Source organism: Hypoxylon trugodes (genome assembly GCF_022578975.1).
Source record: "Hypoxylon trugodes strain CBS 135444 unplaced genomic scaffold F4822scaffold_4, whole genome shotgun sequence".
NCBI lineage: Eukaryota > Fungi > Ascomycota > Sordariomycetes > Xylariales > Hypoxylaceae > Hypoxylon > Hypoxylon trugodes.
In genome coordinates, this window is record NW_026250019.1 from 1,954,601 (window position 1) to 1,970,426 (window position 15,826).

The 15,826-nt window shown below is 46.1% G+C and overlaps 6 protein-coding genes across 6 annotated transcripts; 3 read left to right on the forward strand and 3 right to left on the reverse strand.

Annotated features, from left to right (window-relative positions):
- The first annotated feature begins 971 nt into the window (after nt 1-971).
- F4822DRAFT_214672 (glycosyltransferase family 62 protein) lies at nt 972-2,882 on the forward strand. The gene is made up of 6 exons (XM_051453911.1): nt 972-1,276; nt 1,351-1,979; nt 2,031-2,090; nt 2,149-2,229; nt 2,286-2,420; nt 2,482-2,882. Exons 1-6 carry the CDS (start codon nt 1,104-1,106, stop codon nt 2,628-2,630), a joined length of 1,227 nt encoding a protein of 408 aa, XP_051315586.1. The 5' UTR covers nt 972-1,103; the 3' UTR covers nt 2,631-2,882.
- A 582-nt stretch (nt 2,883-3,464) lies between these two features.
- On the reverse strand, nt 3,465-4,760 carry F4822DRAFT_214709 (14 kDa subunit of cytochrome bd ubiquinol oxidase). The gene is made up of 3 exons (XM_051453914.1): nt 4,166-4,760; nt 3,932-4,094; nt 3,465-3,839 (listed from the first exon to the last, which is right to left on the reverse strand). Exons 1-3 carry the CDS (start codon nt 4,282-4,284, stop codon nt 3,744-3,746), a joined length of 378 nt encoding a protein of 125 aa, XP_051315587.1. The 5' UTR covers nt 4,285-4,760; the 3' UTR covers nt 3,465-3,743.
- A 951-nt stretch (nt 4,761-5,711) lies between these two features.
- On the forward strand, nt 5,712-7,504 carry F4822DRAFT_214678 (mitochondrial carrier). Its single transcript, XM_051453912.1, has 2 exons — nt 5,712-6,392; nt 6,458-7,504. Exons 1-2 carry the CDS (start codon nt 5,852-5,854, stop codon nt 7,270-7,272), a joined length of 1,356 nt encoding a protein of 451 aa, XP_051315588.1. The 5' UTR covers nt 5,712-5,851; the 3' UTR covers nt 7,273-7,504.
- A 91-nt stretch (nt 7,505-7,595) lies between these two features.
- Nucleotides 7,596-9,876, reverse strand: F4822DRAFT_214704 (cytochrome P450). The gene is made up of 5 exons (XM_051453913.1): nt 8,872-9,876; nt 8,582-8,815; nt 8,437-8,518; nt 8,136-8,374; nt 7,596-8,032 (listed from the first exon to the last, which is right to left on the reverse strand). Exons 1-5 carry the CDS (start codon nt 9,712-9,714, stop codon nt 7,919-7,921), a joined length of 1,512 nt encoding a protein of 503 aa, XP_051315589.1. The 5' UTR covers nt 9,715-9,876; the 3' UTR covers nt 7,596-7,918.
- A 1,281-nt stretch (nt 9,877-11,157) lies between these two features.
- On the forward strand, nt 11,158-12,351 carry F4822DRAFT_428156 (short-chain dehydrogenase; the record flags this gene model as incomplete). Its single annotated transcript, XM_051460859.1, has 3 exons — nt 11,158-11,794; nt 11,880-11,909; nt 11,987-12,351. 3 exons carry the CDS (start codon nt 11,158-11,160, stop codon nt 12,349-12,351), a joined length of 1,032 nt encoding a protein of 343 aa, XP_051315590.1.
- Nucleotides 12,352-12,428: 77 nt separating this feature from the next.
- F4822DRAFT_214773 (uncharacterized protein) lies at nt 12,429-13,755 on the reverse strand. Its single transcript, XM_051453915.1, has 2 exons — nt 13,250-13,755; nt 12,429-13,167 (listed from the first exon to the last, which is right to left on the reverse strand). The coding sequence occupies exons 1-2, from the start codon at nt 13,418-13,420 to the stop codon at nt 12,694-12,696; spliced, it is 645 nt and encodes a 214-aa protein (XP_051315591.1). The 5' UTR covers nt 13,421-13,755; the 3' UTR covers nt 12,429-12,693.
- Between the last annotated feature and the right edge of the window lie 2,071 nt (nt 13,756-15,826).

Sequence of the window (15,826 nt, forward strand, 5' to 3'; positions counted from 1 at the left end):
AAATGGTTAATTAACTAAGAATGCATTATAGTGATAGATGTATGTAACCTTGAAGACGAGATGAATAGGGATTAACCCCTTTTCTTATTTGGCTGGTATTTGAAAAGTTAAGGTTAAAAAATAAATTTCCTTGAGATACACGTAGGTAACAGGCGCAAGAGTCTAGGCTGAACATGCTTATAATAATACATAGGAGTGAAGAAGCGATATGATTTCATTTGAAAGTACATCATGTATCTGGGTTAAGTAGACTGGCAAAATCGAATACTTTATTAATTAACGGACACATGCAACGTGTAATCATGAGACACTAGGGCTACTAACTCCGAGCACGATCTTATCGTGCCAAAATGAATAGAAGCCTGGCCCTGTCGCGTCAGTGCTTTAAGTATCTAAGTACATACTTTCTGGTATGCTTCCAAATTTTAGTGCGAAAACGTTGGCCCTCCTGTTAGTGCTTACCGTATTCCCCTCTGTAAATACTGTAGATTCGTCAAATTAGGTACATTGAACCCCAAGGTCGGATACATTCTGCGCTGTACTCCGCCACTAAAACTATAAGCCCCGTGGGTCCAGTTTCCAAGTCCCAAGTCTGACCTCGGGGGGTCCTTTAGGTCCTTTAGTTCAAAGTTGCATCCCATCTTCAAGCCACCAGTGGCCAGGCCAGCTTTCGTGTTAACGCACCCCATTTTGACTTTGACTTTTTTCAACACAACCGGTTCGTCTAATTTGAGTTCATTCGCGCCAAATTCACCCACCCTCATCCTTGGTGTCGATTTGCTCCTATTCGCATATTTCGAGACGCAGTTGCGATAGATCAAATCCAAATTATTCCTCATCAGCGCCTCCGACTGGCCTGATAAACTACGCTCGCTAATCTGATAGATTTTTCCACTAAGGTTGTCTCCAACCGCCCTTCTAATTAATCTACCTACCTACCTATCGTGTCATCCTACTCACCGCGGTTACCCCCGAAGGAGGCCGGCCTGAAATCGAGCGAGAGCCTGCCTGTTATTCGCGTTTAAGCTTCAATCCGTCCCCTTCTTTTGCTTGTTACCGCGCAATTTTAGGGTGGTTTTTAGAGCCGCCCCGAAGAGCTCAACATGCTTCTTCCAAAAGGCGGCATTACATGGAAGTCTGCAAAGGCACAACTCCCCCCTACCAGAGCTATATGGATGTTCTTAACACGGACGCGAGTTCTTCTATCCATTGCCGTCGCTGGCATAATTTTATTATTATGGCGCGGCATTAGGACATCGGCGAGCGAAATGCAAAGGTATTATCTGATTTTATCATACATGAATATCATCCCTAAAAACGGATCTTACTGACCTTGGTTGGCCTTAACAGCTTTTACTGCTGGGGCCCGTCAAAACCCCCAATGGATATGTCACTTAATGAGCAGCAAGCGTGGAATGCTCACCTCCAAACACCTGTCATATTTAATCACCATGCTCCGATAACTATCAACGAATCCTCGATTACCCACGTCAATCTCAACCAGATCAAATCGACGCGCCAAGCCATCGACAATGAAGAGCGAGTCCTCCTCCTCACTCCCTTGAAGGATGCTGCGCCGTACCTTTCAAAATACTTCGAACTCATCGCCGAGCTGACTTATCCTCATCGTCTCATTGATCTTGCTTTCCTTGTTGGAGACTCTACCGATGATACTATGGGTGTGCTGGGAATGGAGCTAGATCGCATTCAAAAGCGCCCGGATAATATCCCGTTCAACAACGTTTTTATTGTCGAGAAGGATTTTGGAAGTCATCTTAGCCAGTCTGTCGAAGATCGGCATAGTTTTGAGGCTCAAGGCCCACGACGAAAGGCTATGGGCCGCGCTAGAAATTACCTACTATCCGCTGCTCTAAAACCGGAGCACTCTTGGGTGTATTGGCGTGATGTCGACATCGTGGATAGCCCTAAGAAGATTCTCGAAGATTTCATTGCGCATGATCGAGACATTCTTGTGCCCAGTATGGTTCACCCGTTGCGAATAGAAGGGAATATTTACTGATATATCTTAGATATTTGGTTTCACCGTTATGAAGGCCAGGGCGAAAACAAATACGATATCGAGGGACGATGTAAGTTCGCCTCAAGGATGTAACTTGTATGTTACCTGGCTAATGATCTGGTGCACAGTCGATTACAATTCCTGGGTCGAATCCGAAAAAGCTCTAAAACTCGCGTCGAAGCTAGATAAGAACATAGTGTTAGCAGAAGGTATATACTTCTCTCCCACAGCAATAACTCGAGTTACTAACATATTGGTGTCTCAGGCTATAAACAGTACGACACAGGCAGGACGTACATGGCACGCATGGGCGACTGGAGAAACGACCCAGATGAGGAAATTGAGCTTGATGGTATTGGAGGTGTCAACATTCTAGTAAAAGCCGATGTTCATCGATCGGGTACGTCATATTACCACGCCAAATGTAGTATCTAAAGACATATGCTAATATGTGCATCTAGGCATCAATTTCCCGTGCTATGCATTCGAAAACCAAGCCGAGACGGAAGGGTTTGCGAAGATGGCCAAGAGGGCTGGTTACGAAGTCATCGGACTACCGAATTACGTCGTCTGGCACATCGACACAGAAGAAAAGCCAGGAAACGCATAAGCTACCATCAATCTTCGTTTGGAAACCTTTGCATATTTTCCTTGTCTATAACAACATTCCTTCATCGTACCAAATTGGCCCGCCGTTGAGGCAATCGACGTCCAGATGGGACAGGGAACGTAATACTTGTACGAGGAACTCATGACACACATACACAGCAACTGCATCAAAATACCAGAGTCGTCAGATACGTTGGGCAAAGAGGCGTTTAGAAAGGATGGGATATTCGATTCTCATGCCATTGATCTTGTTTTCCTTTTATCTTTTCTCTGGCATAGCGTTCAAAGGGGGAGAGGAAGTCCGGCTACTCATCAAGCACGCATGCTCGCACACCTCACACTTTAGGATCTCATCCCTGACTCTATTGTTCCGTCACCTACTCCCCCCTTCGATATTCTCCCCTCGCGCCTTACATACACATTGGTTGGTTGGGTTGGTTAGTCGGTCGAGCTAGTTGGACTTCTACATTTTGTCGTGCTTAGGAAAGGGCACGATGGTATGTTATGACCGGGGCGTCTGTGAGCTTCTGCTGTAATAGAATTTGGCAATTCTTATTGCCCCATATGGATTTGGAGGCAGGCAAAGGCACGCGCACATGTGTGTGTCAGGCGTGTTACACGGAGTTTTGTTGGTCAAATGCCATTGTGTTATCTCACTTGGCGATTATAACTTGTACAGAGGTTTCGCCTCAGCCGCAGAAGGCTGTGTGGTTTGAAAGCGTCCGTAGGGGATCGAAAGGGCCAAGGCGGATATCAGAGTGAAAACTAATATATACAATCTGTTGCATATCCTCCACCTGTTTGTCTCGAATTATAAGTACCTAGGTATACAATGATCGTATAGATCTATTTCGTAGTTTCGTATTTATATCATTGGCGCTACAACTAACTAGGACTATCTTCCAGAAAGAAAGAAAAAACATAAGATCAAGACGATTCACATGTGTTCAGACGGTAGTTTTATAGCTCAATGGGAGGAAAAGTGGTCTAGGTATGTACACTTTGGAATCATTGGGAGTGCCCTTTCAGCCAATTCTATTCCTCTTTCCTTAATGCAAGTCTTATTTGTACAAGTCTGCCATTCGGCTCGCCCAGTATTCGTCGCTAGGTTAATTTAGTGACTTCGTATAACAGTCAATGAATCCAAGGCTTGCTTCTCCTTCTCCTCGGCGTGAATTTGGTTGATCAATGGCTGTAGATAAGGGATGTCCTATTTCACCCAGTGCTATCAGTATATACTCTTCGCAAGTACTCTATTTCTTCCATATTCTTAACTCCCCTGGTAATTTTATATTAACTCACCTCCTCGGGTTTGGTCCATTCGGATTTGGGTAGCAGCTTGTGGGTGGTGCTGCATTGGAACGCACGTCGAAGTCGGTAAACGCGGTCGTAGGCCTCTTTCGACGGTAGGCGCTTCAATGCCTTGATGACATTTTCGTTTTCTTCGACAATCAGGTCATCGGCTCTGTCAAGATATGTTAGTGGCTTATGTTCGATTGTCGTCGCATTGAATTCCAATTGAAAAGAAGGGCGTACCGAAGACCGAGTTGACGGTAGCCGGCGGCATTACTGTACCAACTGGCGACGGGCTTAAAGAATTTCAGTAGCCACGGTCGCTTTGAGATGAAAGGGGCCAGAGAAGGATAGGAGGCCATGGCGACAATTTAATCGTTTTTGGCGGAATTGAGAGAGCTATTGGGGGGTCGTAATGATTGTATATTCTGACTAGGGCGTTAGCTTCTCGATTTCAGATTTGAAGTTCCAAAATCGCTCTTCGGGTTCGAAGACATCACGTGATCTAATGCATGCCACAACAAACGGGTCCACTTCAGTTCGACCGAAAGTCCGGGTCTCCAAAATTGGGGCTGATATTCCATCAATTCCATCAGGATGTCCCAAATCTCAGAACCATCATCATCTGATGCTGTGCATCCATCCAAGAAATTGATGTCATTGTCATACTCGGAACAGAACGACTAGTTATTGTAAGTACCACAATAACCTACTTTTTATATCTGTATATCCTGTGTGTTGGTTAAGTTCCAATGGATTTCCTTCTCAAAGGCAACCAGGCAACACAATCACAGGACTAAGTTGTGGCCCATATAAATGACCTAATAATTTTTGGAGGCGTTCCCCCGTGCCTTCTTCGACGGGGGATTGCCCAGATAAGAGAGAAAGTACCAACGAGAAGTACCCAAGTACCTAAGTATAGTGTACATCGTACATCGTCAGTTCAAGTTATTAGGGAAGTCAAGTAAAATACGTCAGAGCTAAGAAGTCGGAGCTTCAATTCCTTGCTGACGAGACAATGAACGCCTGCACCTGCCCTACAATCATTTTTTTTTACTTGCCTATATCCAAGTGTATCGTGTATCTCCGTAACACTTTGAAACTTACCTGACAAAGCATTTTTTTTTAAACTCGAGTTACCAGTAAAGTTCTAATTGCCGCAATATTCTTGTTATATCTTAGTCCCTTTTATTTTTATTTCTTCTTGTTCAGAAAGGCTTTATTATTTATTTTACATACATTATCCAAGAGTATCCAAGGTATCTAAGGTAACATTTCAATTCACTTGCCCGTCTCTTTGCACGCTAAATTGGTGCATGTCGACTACTGTACCAAGTAGCAAGTAGAAAGTAGTCAAAGGTAGACTGGACTTCTTTCGATTGATCCATATCTAATCCCAATCACGTTTGACGATTAGAGCGACCCGCTTGGCCTCGCCTCGCTTCTGTTAGCCAAAGTCCGATCGATATTCTATTCTGCTTCGGACTTCCTCCACGCCTCCACGCCTCTCGACTCAACCAACTTCCAACAACCACCCTTCCCTCTTTCGCATCTCTACATTTTCTTCTGTGCGCCAACAACTTCACTTTCGCCTTGTCGAAGCTCCATCCCATTCGCTCGACGGGGGCTTTCACTGATGCCAATGGCATGTGACAAACGGTAGCTGCTGGGTCGACGGGACGGTGGATTTGCGAGGGTGCATTCCCCGCACACCGCACACCATCACGACTCTTCTAAGCCGAACTAGCGACGATTCGACCTTTTGCTTCATACCTACACCTAGATCCATTGCGTCTCTCCCAACCCGCGCCGCCCAGCTTAAACCCCCATTTACTCCCCGGGGCCTCTGAATTGTTCCAGAGGCCCCGAAACCGCAATTCGGTCCCCGTTCTGTCCCGTCCCTCTTGGACTCCTTGGACCGACGAGGGAATGTCTCACGACGAAGCACAGAGCCATCCGACAGGACGGTCATCACACAATCCCGCAGAATATGGGGTATTCTCCCATCATTCCTCCCCCACAGCTACTCCCACCCATTCGCCCGCGAACTCTCCTCGTCGCCAAGATAATCAAAGCTCTTTGGTCTCCGCGGTAGCAAACATGGAGCTGCACGATCCCCGAGCCCTTTCTCCGCTGCAGAAATGGGCCGTGAATGCGTCCGACTCGCAATTCAACGCTCTATCGGGTGCCGTCGGCGGTTTTACTTCCGGTATAGTGACATGTCCGCTTGACGTTATCAAGACAAAGCTACAAGCTCAGGGAGGATTTGTACCAGTAAACAAAGGAAGATATGTCGGACACCACAAGGTCTATTCAGGTCTGATCGGTACGGCGAAAGTGATATGGAAAGAAGAAGGATTGCGCGGCATGTATAGAGGCTTAGGACCCATCATTCTTGGTTATTTACCCACCTGGGCTGTTTGGTTCACTGTTTACAATAAGAGCAAGGTATTCATAGCAGAGAAGAAACGTAAGTTATTCCACACGATACCGGCCCACTACAACGGATAGCTAATTATTGCATCCATATTACAGTTCAGAAGAACCAATTTATCATCAACTTTTGGTCTTCAATCATAGCTGGGGCTAGCAGTACAATAGTGACGAATCCAATATGGGTGATCAAAACTCGGCTTATGTCACAGTCTGCGACGGGTTACAACAGACAACTGTCCTCATTTCCACGGTCTGGGAATACCCCAACATCGAGGCCAACCATCGATTCACCTTGGCATTACCGCTCTACCCTTGATGCAGCACGTAAAATGTACTCTTCGGAGGGTGTATTATCATTTTATTCTGGGCTTACTCCGGCCCTTCTGGGTTTAACGCACGTTGCTGTTCAATTCCCAGCGTACGAGTTTTTAAGGAAAAAATTCACAGGCCAGGCCATGGGTGAGATGACTGGTGACGATAAGCAGAGTCATTGGCTCGGTGTACTCTCTGCTTCGATAATGTCGAAGATCATGGCTAGCTCAGCAACATATCCCCATGAGGTGATTCGCACAAGATTACAAACACAGAGGCGTCCAACGCCCGGAAGCGAATATCTACAAGGGTTGGGAGTCTCTGAGTCTACACCAGGAAGTCAAAGCCATGTACCAAACAACGCACGGAGTACCAGACCTCAACCTAAATATCGGGGTGTGGTTATGACATTTCGTACCATTCTACGGGAGGAAGGCTGGAGGGCCTTCTACGCAGGTATGGGGGTTAATATGATGCGAGCCGTCCCAGCGGCGACGGTGACGATGATGACATACGAATTCGTGATGAAAAATTTGCATCACGCGCAGGCCGAAGGTCGGCAAAAGAAAAACATAGGCGAAACACATATACGCGAACCATGAGCGAAGTTCAGACAACAGGAGCCAATAGTTGTATGTGTTGGAGATGCAATTTCTTTTGCGTCGTATAAATTTGTGATACTAGAAGAGCCGGTTCCTATTATCGAGAGCGAAGATAGCCAGATGGTCAAAAAAAATTATCCAGCCTTCCGGGCTAGGATAGCTTTGGGTTGGTCCAGACACACGATACCCTTCTTTGTAGGTATAGACACACTGGGTCACAATTGCAAATAGTAAATCAAATACTATTCCACTGAAGCCAAGTTGAATATCGTTGACAGATTTACAATTCGCCTGGTTCGACCTTACAATACTTGAGGATGTACCTTACTACATCTAGAGTTGTCAGGATTATTTATTTCCCTAAGGAGGATATAAAATCGATAGTGGATAAAAGTGAAGATTAGATTGGGTTACTACATAGAAGCTGTCGAACTTCCCCCGACATCGCTACCAAGCCCGAGAAAATGGTATTTTTGTCTCTATTCATCCATGGTTGTCGCCCTTACATTGAGATTAACACTTCAATGGCTATTCCCCTCTCGAACATTGCCGTACTACTATTCAATCTGAAATCCATAACAGTCGAGGTCGTTGACTTCATATTGCCCACATCGTACCGGGTTCCTCTCGTCATTTGCAGTATTGGCTAAACTCTTTCGGTGACTTTCACCCACATACCCTTCTGAAAGAACATATTCCTATTGGTGCTTTGCATAGGATTCCTAGGGTCGATCAACTGGAAATCGAAGTTCCGCAACAGCTTAAGGGAGTAAACCACATCAGCATATACATTCTAGTACTAACCACGCCCTCTAGCGAAAGACCAAGGAAGACTTAGAAGGTTATGAATGGAGCTCACTCACTTCGACATAAATTTTGTTCAGTTCTATAAACGCTACATTCTTGCCGCTACAGCCCCATCGGCCATAGCCAAAGGCAAGCTCTGCTGTTTGCGTCATTTCACGATGTTTCTCGGGATCGATATCCAGCCAGCGCTCCGGTCGAAATAGATCGGCATCAGGGCCGTATATGGTTGTTGAGCGTTGCGTGGATAGAAAACAATGGGCGACGCGAGTTCCCCCTGGGATGAATTTTTCATGGACTATGGCATTTAATTTCAGTCTAAACTGCCCCAGTGGGGTTTATTGGAATAAGAATACTCACTTGTGTCTCCTTCAGGGGGCACTTGCTTCATAGAGAGCCCCGAAAAGGGGATATTAACTCGAAGACCTTCGTACATCACAGCCTGTGCGCGTCATCGTCAGCATTAGAGGCCAAATACGCGTATTCAAACTGTATCTACACCTACTTGTAGATACTTCAACTCCTTTGCTTCATCATTCTTGACCGGTGATGAAATCCGACCTTCCGCTGCAGCCGCATCGATCTCTTCCCGCAGTCTAAAATAAGCGAATGGTGAGGTCAAAAGGTTATACAAAGTCCCACGGATGGCGGTGGCTGTTGTGTCACTCCCGGCTATAATCTGGAATAGAATCTCGGCTTCACATTGGCGCTGCATGATGCCATGTCTCACAAACGACCCCTTTTCTCTAAGTTCAGCACGGTCCACAACCTCGGATGATAGGGCAAGTTACTTACCAGCATGTCTTGCTTGTCTTTGGCATTAGGTCCATACCGCTCGCCGGCGACTTCCTGGGCAACCGCCATCATTTTACCCATTCCCTTTTTGTCCGTAGTTTTAGGTCCAATAAGACGGAGGACAGTCTTATTGTGGAGCAATCGCGATAACCAAGGGACGTCGCCACACACTACAAGAACGGGCACCTCTGCTTCGGCGGTTGCGACATAGCCGTATACATCCGAATCGGTGTTCAGGTATCCGAATGCCCTCCCGTATGCAATCTTTGTGATAGCGTCTAACGTGAAGAATTGGATCCGGAGGGCGAAATCGAGTGGCTTTATCTCATGGTCCGTCGACAGGTACTTACGTCGGATCAACGCTACGAGGCTCGCAAGCTGCTCGTCGATGCCGTCTTCGACTGTTGGGTTCTCTTTACCCCCATACCCGAATGACAACTGCGCCTTGAGCTTGTCGTGCGCAGCCGTATCTTGTATAGCGAATAGCGATGGAAGGTATGGGTCCATGCGCATTGCATCATACCACGACGAACGCCCATACTTAGATCGGGCCGTGTTCATCCGCCGCACGATCTCGGGGTCATCGATTATGATATCGTTGGGGCCAATACGTACGATGGGTCCGTATTTTTGGTGGAGTGCGCGGTAGCTGGCGGATTGTTGGCCATTAAGCGTCACCAAGAGCATGTACAGGTATGAAAAACGGGCAAGCCATGGGCCGTCGACGTGACGGAGTCGATACCACGCTAAGATACGGGAGTATGCAAGACGCAGAAGTAGCAGGCCTATTATGAGGGGGGATAGGAAGGAGATAGATATAAATCCTGCCAGTTGCGACGCCATTTTTATCCGCAGATTAAGTCCAGTTGTGAATTATAGTATAGTATTATGAATTGGACTCGGCCTGCCGTTTCCTTTCGTGCTATTGTCGGATACATATGGCTTTTATAGAGCCAAATTGACCCTTATAGATTATAGCTCCCCCCATACCTAGGTAGGCATCTTATGCAGCTGTCGTGACATGAGGTATAATATAATTGTGTGAGTCTAGAGACTATGAGGTTACTTCGGGTCTGCATTATACTGTTGATTGGATAAGCCAAGAGTGAGTAGTCCAGTCTGACAACACAATATCCAATAGGATGTTATTATATTCCCGCCCTCTCGTCAACAGCTCCCATACGATTCGACGGATGCAAACAAGCTCGCTGACTCTTTCTCATACGACGTCTTGGAATAACAGACTCTGAGGGTTGGGCGCGGATGGAGTCCGGATATAAGTGCGAACACAATCTCGCATAAGAGAGGTGGTGGAAGTTCTGTCGTGTAGCCTATTCTTCTTCCGTCATTCGTGTTTGGCTTATGTTGGTCTCTCAATATCATGTGAGTTCATATCGTGGTATACCTAGGTAGGAAAGGATAAACCTGCCTATGTAATTTATCAGCATCTATCCCTATACTACCCGAGTGCTTCAACGATGTAAAACGACAACCTTATGGATCGGCCTAATAATAAGCTTATTAAACTGTCCATGAATAAGCTATATATGAGACTAATGTGCTATTGAGCTTTTCTCCGAGGAAATGTGAAAGTTGGTATGGGGAATACCTAGATAAGGGAGATAATCATAAATTATTTGCCGAGGAAATAGTCTTAACCTTCCCGAGATGCTAATAGTGATAGAATAAGAGAAGCCAACTATGATATTATTATTAATCGCCTAAGTACTAGATTGGTCAGTGTCATCAGTGAGACGTCACACAGACCGTTAAGTCGCCTGCGATCGATATCCTGGCGTGCATTTTGGGAACGTCAGAAAACCAAGTCGGTTAGCGGTCCCCGGCCTGCCCCTTCGGATTTAATATGCATATGTTACCACGATATTCTATTGGCTCGATGCTGGTGGAGGACCTATGCGCCACCTGCAGGCTTGGAGTTAAGAAATGGGTTCCGGAAGTCTGGTCAAACTTTTACAGATGCGGTGAGCAGGAAATTCGGTGTTGATGCTGGATAGAGGTAAAAGGATCGAGTTGATCGGACATGTAGTCTATTAGCAAGTTAGGAGCCGTCGTAGGCGGAACTAAGTGGAATGGAGCCACTACCCTTTAAAAAGTAGAAAGTAAAGAAAAGCCCTGCACTATTGTATATAATAACATCCAGTACAAGTAACAACTCTTCTTGCTTCGTAATGTTTCCTTCTTAATGAAAATGAGTATCAAACATCTCCTGAAGAACAAGTGCAAGGGAAAGACTTACTTGAGTGAGAAAACTTTCAAGCTTCAATCATGGCAATGCTATCTCGAGTCCCTTTCCAACTTACCGGTCGCTATGCCGAACGTAATAAGTGGGAAGTCGTCAACGGCCCTGGCGACTCTCGCCCAACAGCCTTGGAAGTAATTGAAGATGAAGGTCTCGTTAGAACCATGAGCGACAAAGTTGTCTTAATCACTGGTGTATCTTCTGGCATAGGTCCCGAAACCGTTCGCGCTATGGTATCAACGGGGGCTACTATCTTCGCTACAGCCCGAAAACTTGACCAAGCGCGGGAAGTCCTTGGCTCTTCACTTCTCGAGAATGGAGCCGTGAATCTGTTGTTCATGGACCAGACGGACCTCTCGAGCGTTCAGGCTTGTGCTGCCGAGTTTAGACAGCGGAGTGACGGCAAACTCAACGTCCTAATCAACAATGCCAGTGTTATGAAGACACCCGAAGGTCGTACTAAGGACGGCTTTGAGTTACAGTTCGGGACGAACCATTTGTCGCACTTCCTCCTTTTCTATCTTCTCAAAGATCTCCTGCTCTCTAGCTCGACACCTGAATCCCACTCACGCGTCGTCAACGTTTCGTCCTCGGGTCATCGCTATTGCCCTGTACGATTCGACAACTTGAATTTTGAGGGCGAATATAACGGATGGGCTGCATGTAAGTGGCCATTCCTTCTGCTTCAGCTGTTGGTTTGGTACCAATGGCATTGATGACCACAGATAGCTAACGCTCCTCCATGTAGACGGCCAATCCAAGACAGCTATGATTTATAGTAAGCACAATCCTTCACATGAAGTTCTCTTCCCCCTTTGGCCTCGTTTCATTAGCAAATTGCTAACTTCGAGAAAGTGACAAACCAAATTGAGAGGCTTTATGGTGCCCAAGGTCTACATGGGTATAGTTTGAACCCAGGCAGCTTTGTAAGCCCCAATTTGCAGAAGTTCTGCCAAGAAGAGATGGAAGAGACCAAAAGCGATGAACGGAAAATGAAGTATTTCGTCAATATACAACAAGCTTGTGCTACAAGTATTTACGCGGCTGTGTCAAAGGATCTAGAGGGTAGAGGAGCCCTATACCTTGAAGGTGCATCAGTGGCAGGCCCTGTACCACCAGATGGTGACGTAATTGAATATGGGTACGGGGAATGGGCGTATGATCGTGAGAAAGAAGAGAAGTTGTGGGAGATCAGCAAGAAGTTGGTTGGTGTTGAGTGATAGACAAGTGCCTTGGATCAATTAGACGCAACAACAAGCACATAGGAGCATGGAAATATTGTAGTGGGTGTTGTTTCACGACTTGATATCGTCGTGTCTCAGTTCAATTCGCGCATCCTAGATACGTTTCGACTCCATTTTCTGGATGCAGCCTTTTCTGTTCTCGTAAAGACAATTAAAAAAAAATCAAATGATTTCAAACCGGTCCGAAGCACTTCCAGAACCGCCCGCGCAACGCCAAATTCCCGACAGAGCTCGAATCACACAATACGCTATTCACACCGTCCCTTTACAGATATTTTCTTTTTCGTGTTATAACCGTTATTTGTCGACAAGCTGGTGTTAGAGAGCAACGCGGGTTTTATTCGTACTACTTAATACGTCGTCGACGAGACCCTTCCATAGATCCGTAAGCATTCCCTGCTCATGCTCTGACTCGGCCGCCCCCTCGTGGGCGAACTTGAGCTCGACACCGTCGATGCCCATGCCTTCAACCTCGGTGAGAGCAGCCGGGGAGACGAGTTCAGGGTTAGCAGCAACAATGCTGATCTGGGCCGGCGCGACAGGGCCGTCAACCACCTCGGGGGTGTGTTGGGCGGTAAAGTTATCCGGTAGAAGCGGCACACGAAGGTGCGCGAATGGATCGCTAGAGGCGCCCTCGAAGGCGGCAGAACCTGGGAATACAATGTTGTCCAAGGTGGTTGTGTCAACCTGGGCGGAGCGAGGGGCGCTCGAAGTAAATGTCTGCATTAGGCGCATCGTACGGGGAGGGGGATGCGGGCGGTTTGAAGAACGAGTGTAGAGGTGACGCGGGTGCTAAGCAAGAGTTGTTAGCTATTGTAGGCATCAAAATAGCTTAAGAGCTATGCGAAAAGCAATTGGCGCAAGAAAAACTTACGTCGGGATCTATATTCCGCTCCTTAAGGAGATCAGCATATTTCCTGGATAGAGGAGCCGAGCTCTTAGAGCTGGTCAGTATCGTAGCCGACTTGGGCACAGAGGCGGAAGCTGTGGTGCTAATAGAGCGGGCGAGCTTGGTAGCTGGAGCTGTAAGACGAGGGCCGGCCATGTCAGTGCGTTGGTTTGTTCGAGCAAGGATTAGATTTAGAGGTAAGGTAAAAGGATAGAATATTGTAAGGTTCAATGACTTGATACAAGTAGAGACGAGAGTAAAGGGAGGAATGAGGGGATTATGAGACGATCGGAAGAGGGAGATAGGGAACTTTGTATGTTGGCTTTGAATGAACTGAATGGGTATTGTTGAGAAGGGATCGGAGGTCCGGGGTGAGGTGAGGTGAGCTGATCCTGACAAGGGGACCTGGATGTTCGTCGTGCGTGTGTAAGTGAGTTAGCTACCTAGACCACAAGCATTACAAGGTACAACACATAGTAACATAGTATATGCATGCAAGAACTAGGTTGATCTTCTTCTTTACCTGGGGTCTGATTCGTTGGCTGCAACTACACCAAGACGGAATTCATACCTGCAAGTAAAGCGAGCAAGTCGGATCTAGAGGGCCAAGAGCGGCAGATGCTGCTTCACCTTTCATCCTACAATGCTTGCGTAGTCCCATATAGGTTTAGGAAGTTAAGAAGGTGATGATCAGACGATCTTGTATCTATTCTCTTTGGAGGTTAGTTTCTATTGAATGTCCATATAATGTATTGATCTGATGTATGTATGTATATACGTACGAATGTAAAGATGTAGGTTATCTGTATGTGTTGTACATACTCGACGCCATCCAATTTACACTATACATTCTCGCTACCTACAGGTATCCATACACTATAATAAGTACCCAGGTATCTAATATTAGATCGGCGGGTAGTTGTTTGCCAAGATCCATAGCCGACAACTATTGTAATAGTGTTTAAAACGGCCAAGATAATGGAAATACCTAGTCCTAGTCGACTCCGTTACAATTCGTAGGCAACTCAACAAAGACAATGGTGCTACAAGTTTAGCATCAGAATACCTGGGTATAGATGAGTATGAGAGTTAACAGGTAGGTAAAGATAACAAACAGAAGGAAGAAATGACGGACATGGCATTGACAGATCGACTGCGGGGCATGAACGACAGCAGATAGTGGGCAGAGAGTAACTTCAGGGCTACTGTAGGTGGTAATTAGTGTACTTAGGGGGACTGGGTTCCCTCACCGACAAATTAACCCCCCCTAGTCGTCTCATCCGTTGAGAAACGGAGCATTTAATATACACTACCGAACCAAATTACCCCAGATAACGATCCGTACCATCCCCGGGGGACTTATCTAGCCATAATAGGTTTAGTATATCGGTCAACAAAACTCCATGTCGAATCAGTCTTCGTTGATTACTGGATCTTGTCCACATCCGTCTACATTTGCCCACATGGCTATTTTCTTGGCTTGTCTTCGAGAAAATCGCAACGAACACGACCCCTAGAAAGAAAAAAAAAAAAAAAAATAAGCAAGAAAAGAAAAGAAAAGGAGGCCCCCCTTTTTGGAATTATCTTAAACTTTAATCAATATCAATCTATCCCTAGATTGAGGGTTGGTATGAAAAGATAAGATGTCGACACGGGAACTATCTAAAACAAGGCGTTCTCATTTGGGAAAAATCGCCGGAGTTTTCTGCAGCAACTTGATTTGTGATATCCAATGGGATCTTCACAACTTCGACACTCGGTCATAGTGCTTACGCCTCAAGGATTCTCCGACATGCACAACCCGTCTCTGCTTCTAAATGCTTCCGCCTCCGACTTTTGCACAAAGCATTGATCGGTCTAGGTCAGTCCTCCGTGTTGGCCATCTTCGTATTACGCTCTCATGAATCAGGAAGTGCATTTATTCGTCACGTTGCTATACAAATGTTGAAAGAAGATCAATGAAGCTACACTAAGCTATAACTTACAAGTTTGTGGCTATGCCATAGTATCTAGTTAAGAGCTTACTAGTCGATGATTTCTCTTGAGATAGACTATCTTGGCTTCTCTAGGTACTTACTAAATGAGCGGATAACGAGTCCGGTATGCGATAATCAAGAAACGAAGAACGATGGACTCGCACCTTGTTGGACACGTGCCCTGATCGCATTCCGACATCCGTCGGAAACGGGTCGATTTTTCATTCCCGGTCACCTAGTGATGATGACGATGGTGGCTTAATACTTAGGTACACAAGTAATATAGCTGTTACATTTGTACCTATCTGGTGCCTAGGGAGTTCGCCGACAAATGGAGTCAGCAATGTGCATTCAAGTCCCCTTTCCGCGCGCACTAATGTGCGAGTAAAATACATTCGTATATTCCAACACAGTTGCATGAGTCGGTGTTGGTTTTCACTAAAGGATGCCGTCAACGGAGTCATGACTTGAACATTTCTCGAAGCTAGATCCTTCTATGTAACGCCAACTTTCCTAACTTCTAGCCAGGTTCGGGCGTTCGACGGCTTCATTGCGTTAATACCCCTTACCCAGGTAAGCATGCATT

Excerpts from the sequence above, each read along its gene's own strand:
- F4822DRAFT_214704 (XM_051453913.1), bottom strand. The coding sequence starts at position 9,714 with ATGGCGTCGCAACTGGCAGGATTTATATCTATCTCCTTCCTATCCCCC. Across the intron at positions 8,519-8,581 it reads AGGAGTTGAAGTATCTACAA|GCTGTGATGTACGAAGGTCT; the intron begins GTAGGTGTAGAT and ends TGACGCGCACAG. Across the intron at positions 8,033-8,135 it reads TGAACAAAATTTATGTCGAA|CTGTTGCGGAACTTCGATTT; the intron begins GTGAGTGAGCTC and ends TACTCCCTTAAG.
- F4822DRAFT_214709 (XM_051453914.1), bottom strand. The coding sequence starts at position 4,284 with ATGGCCTCCTATCCTTCTCTGGCCCCTTTCATCTCAAAGCGACCGTGG. Across the intron at positions 4,095-4,165 it reads TACCGTCAACTCGGTCTTCG|AGCCGATGACCTGATTGTCG; the intron begins GTACGCCCTTCT and ends ATATCTTGACAG. Across the intron at positions 3,840-3,931 it reads AATGGACCAAACCCGAGGAG|GACATCCCTTATCTACAGCC; the intron begins GTGAGTTAATAT and ends TGGGTGAAATAG.
- F4822DRAFT_214678 (XM_051453912.1), top strand. The coding sequence starts at position 5,852 with ATGTCTCACGACGAAGCACAGAGCCATCCGACAGGACGGTCATCACAC. Across the intron at positions 6,393-6,457 it reads ATTCATAGCAGAGAAGAAAC|TTCAGAAGAACCAATTTATC; the intron begins GTAAGTTATTCC and ends TCCATATTACAG.
- F4822DRAFT_214672 (XM_051453911.1), top strand. The coding sequence starts at position 1,104 with ATGCTTCTTCCAAAAGGCGGCATTACATGGAAGTCTGCAAAGGCACAA. Across the intron at positions 1,277-1,350 it reads TCGGCGAGCGAAATGCAAAG|CTTTTACTGCTGGGGCCCGT; the intron begins GTATTATCTGAT and ends TGGCCTTAACAG. Across the intron at positions 2,091-2,148 it reads ATACGATATCGAGGGACGAT|TCGATTACAATTCCTGGGTC; the intron begins GTAAGTTCGCCT and ends TCTGGTGCACAG.
- F4822DRAFT_214773 (XM_051453915.1), bottom strand. The coding sequence starts at position 13,420 with ATGGCCGGCCCTCGTCTTACAGCTCCAGCTACCAAGCTCGCCCGCTCT. Across the intron at positions 13,168-13,249 it reads AGCGGAATATAGATCCCGAC|CACCCGCGTCACCTCTACAC; the intron begins GTAAGTTTTTCT and ends ACTCTTGCTTAG.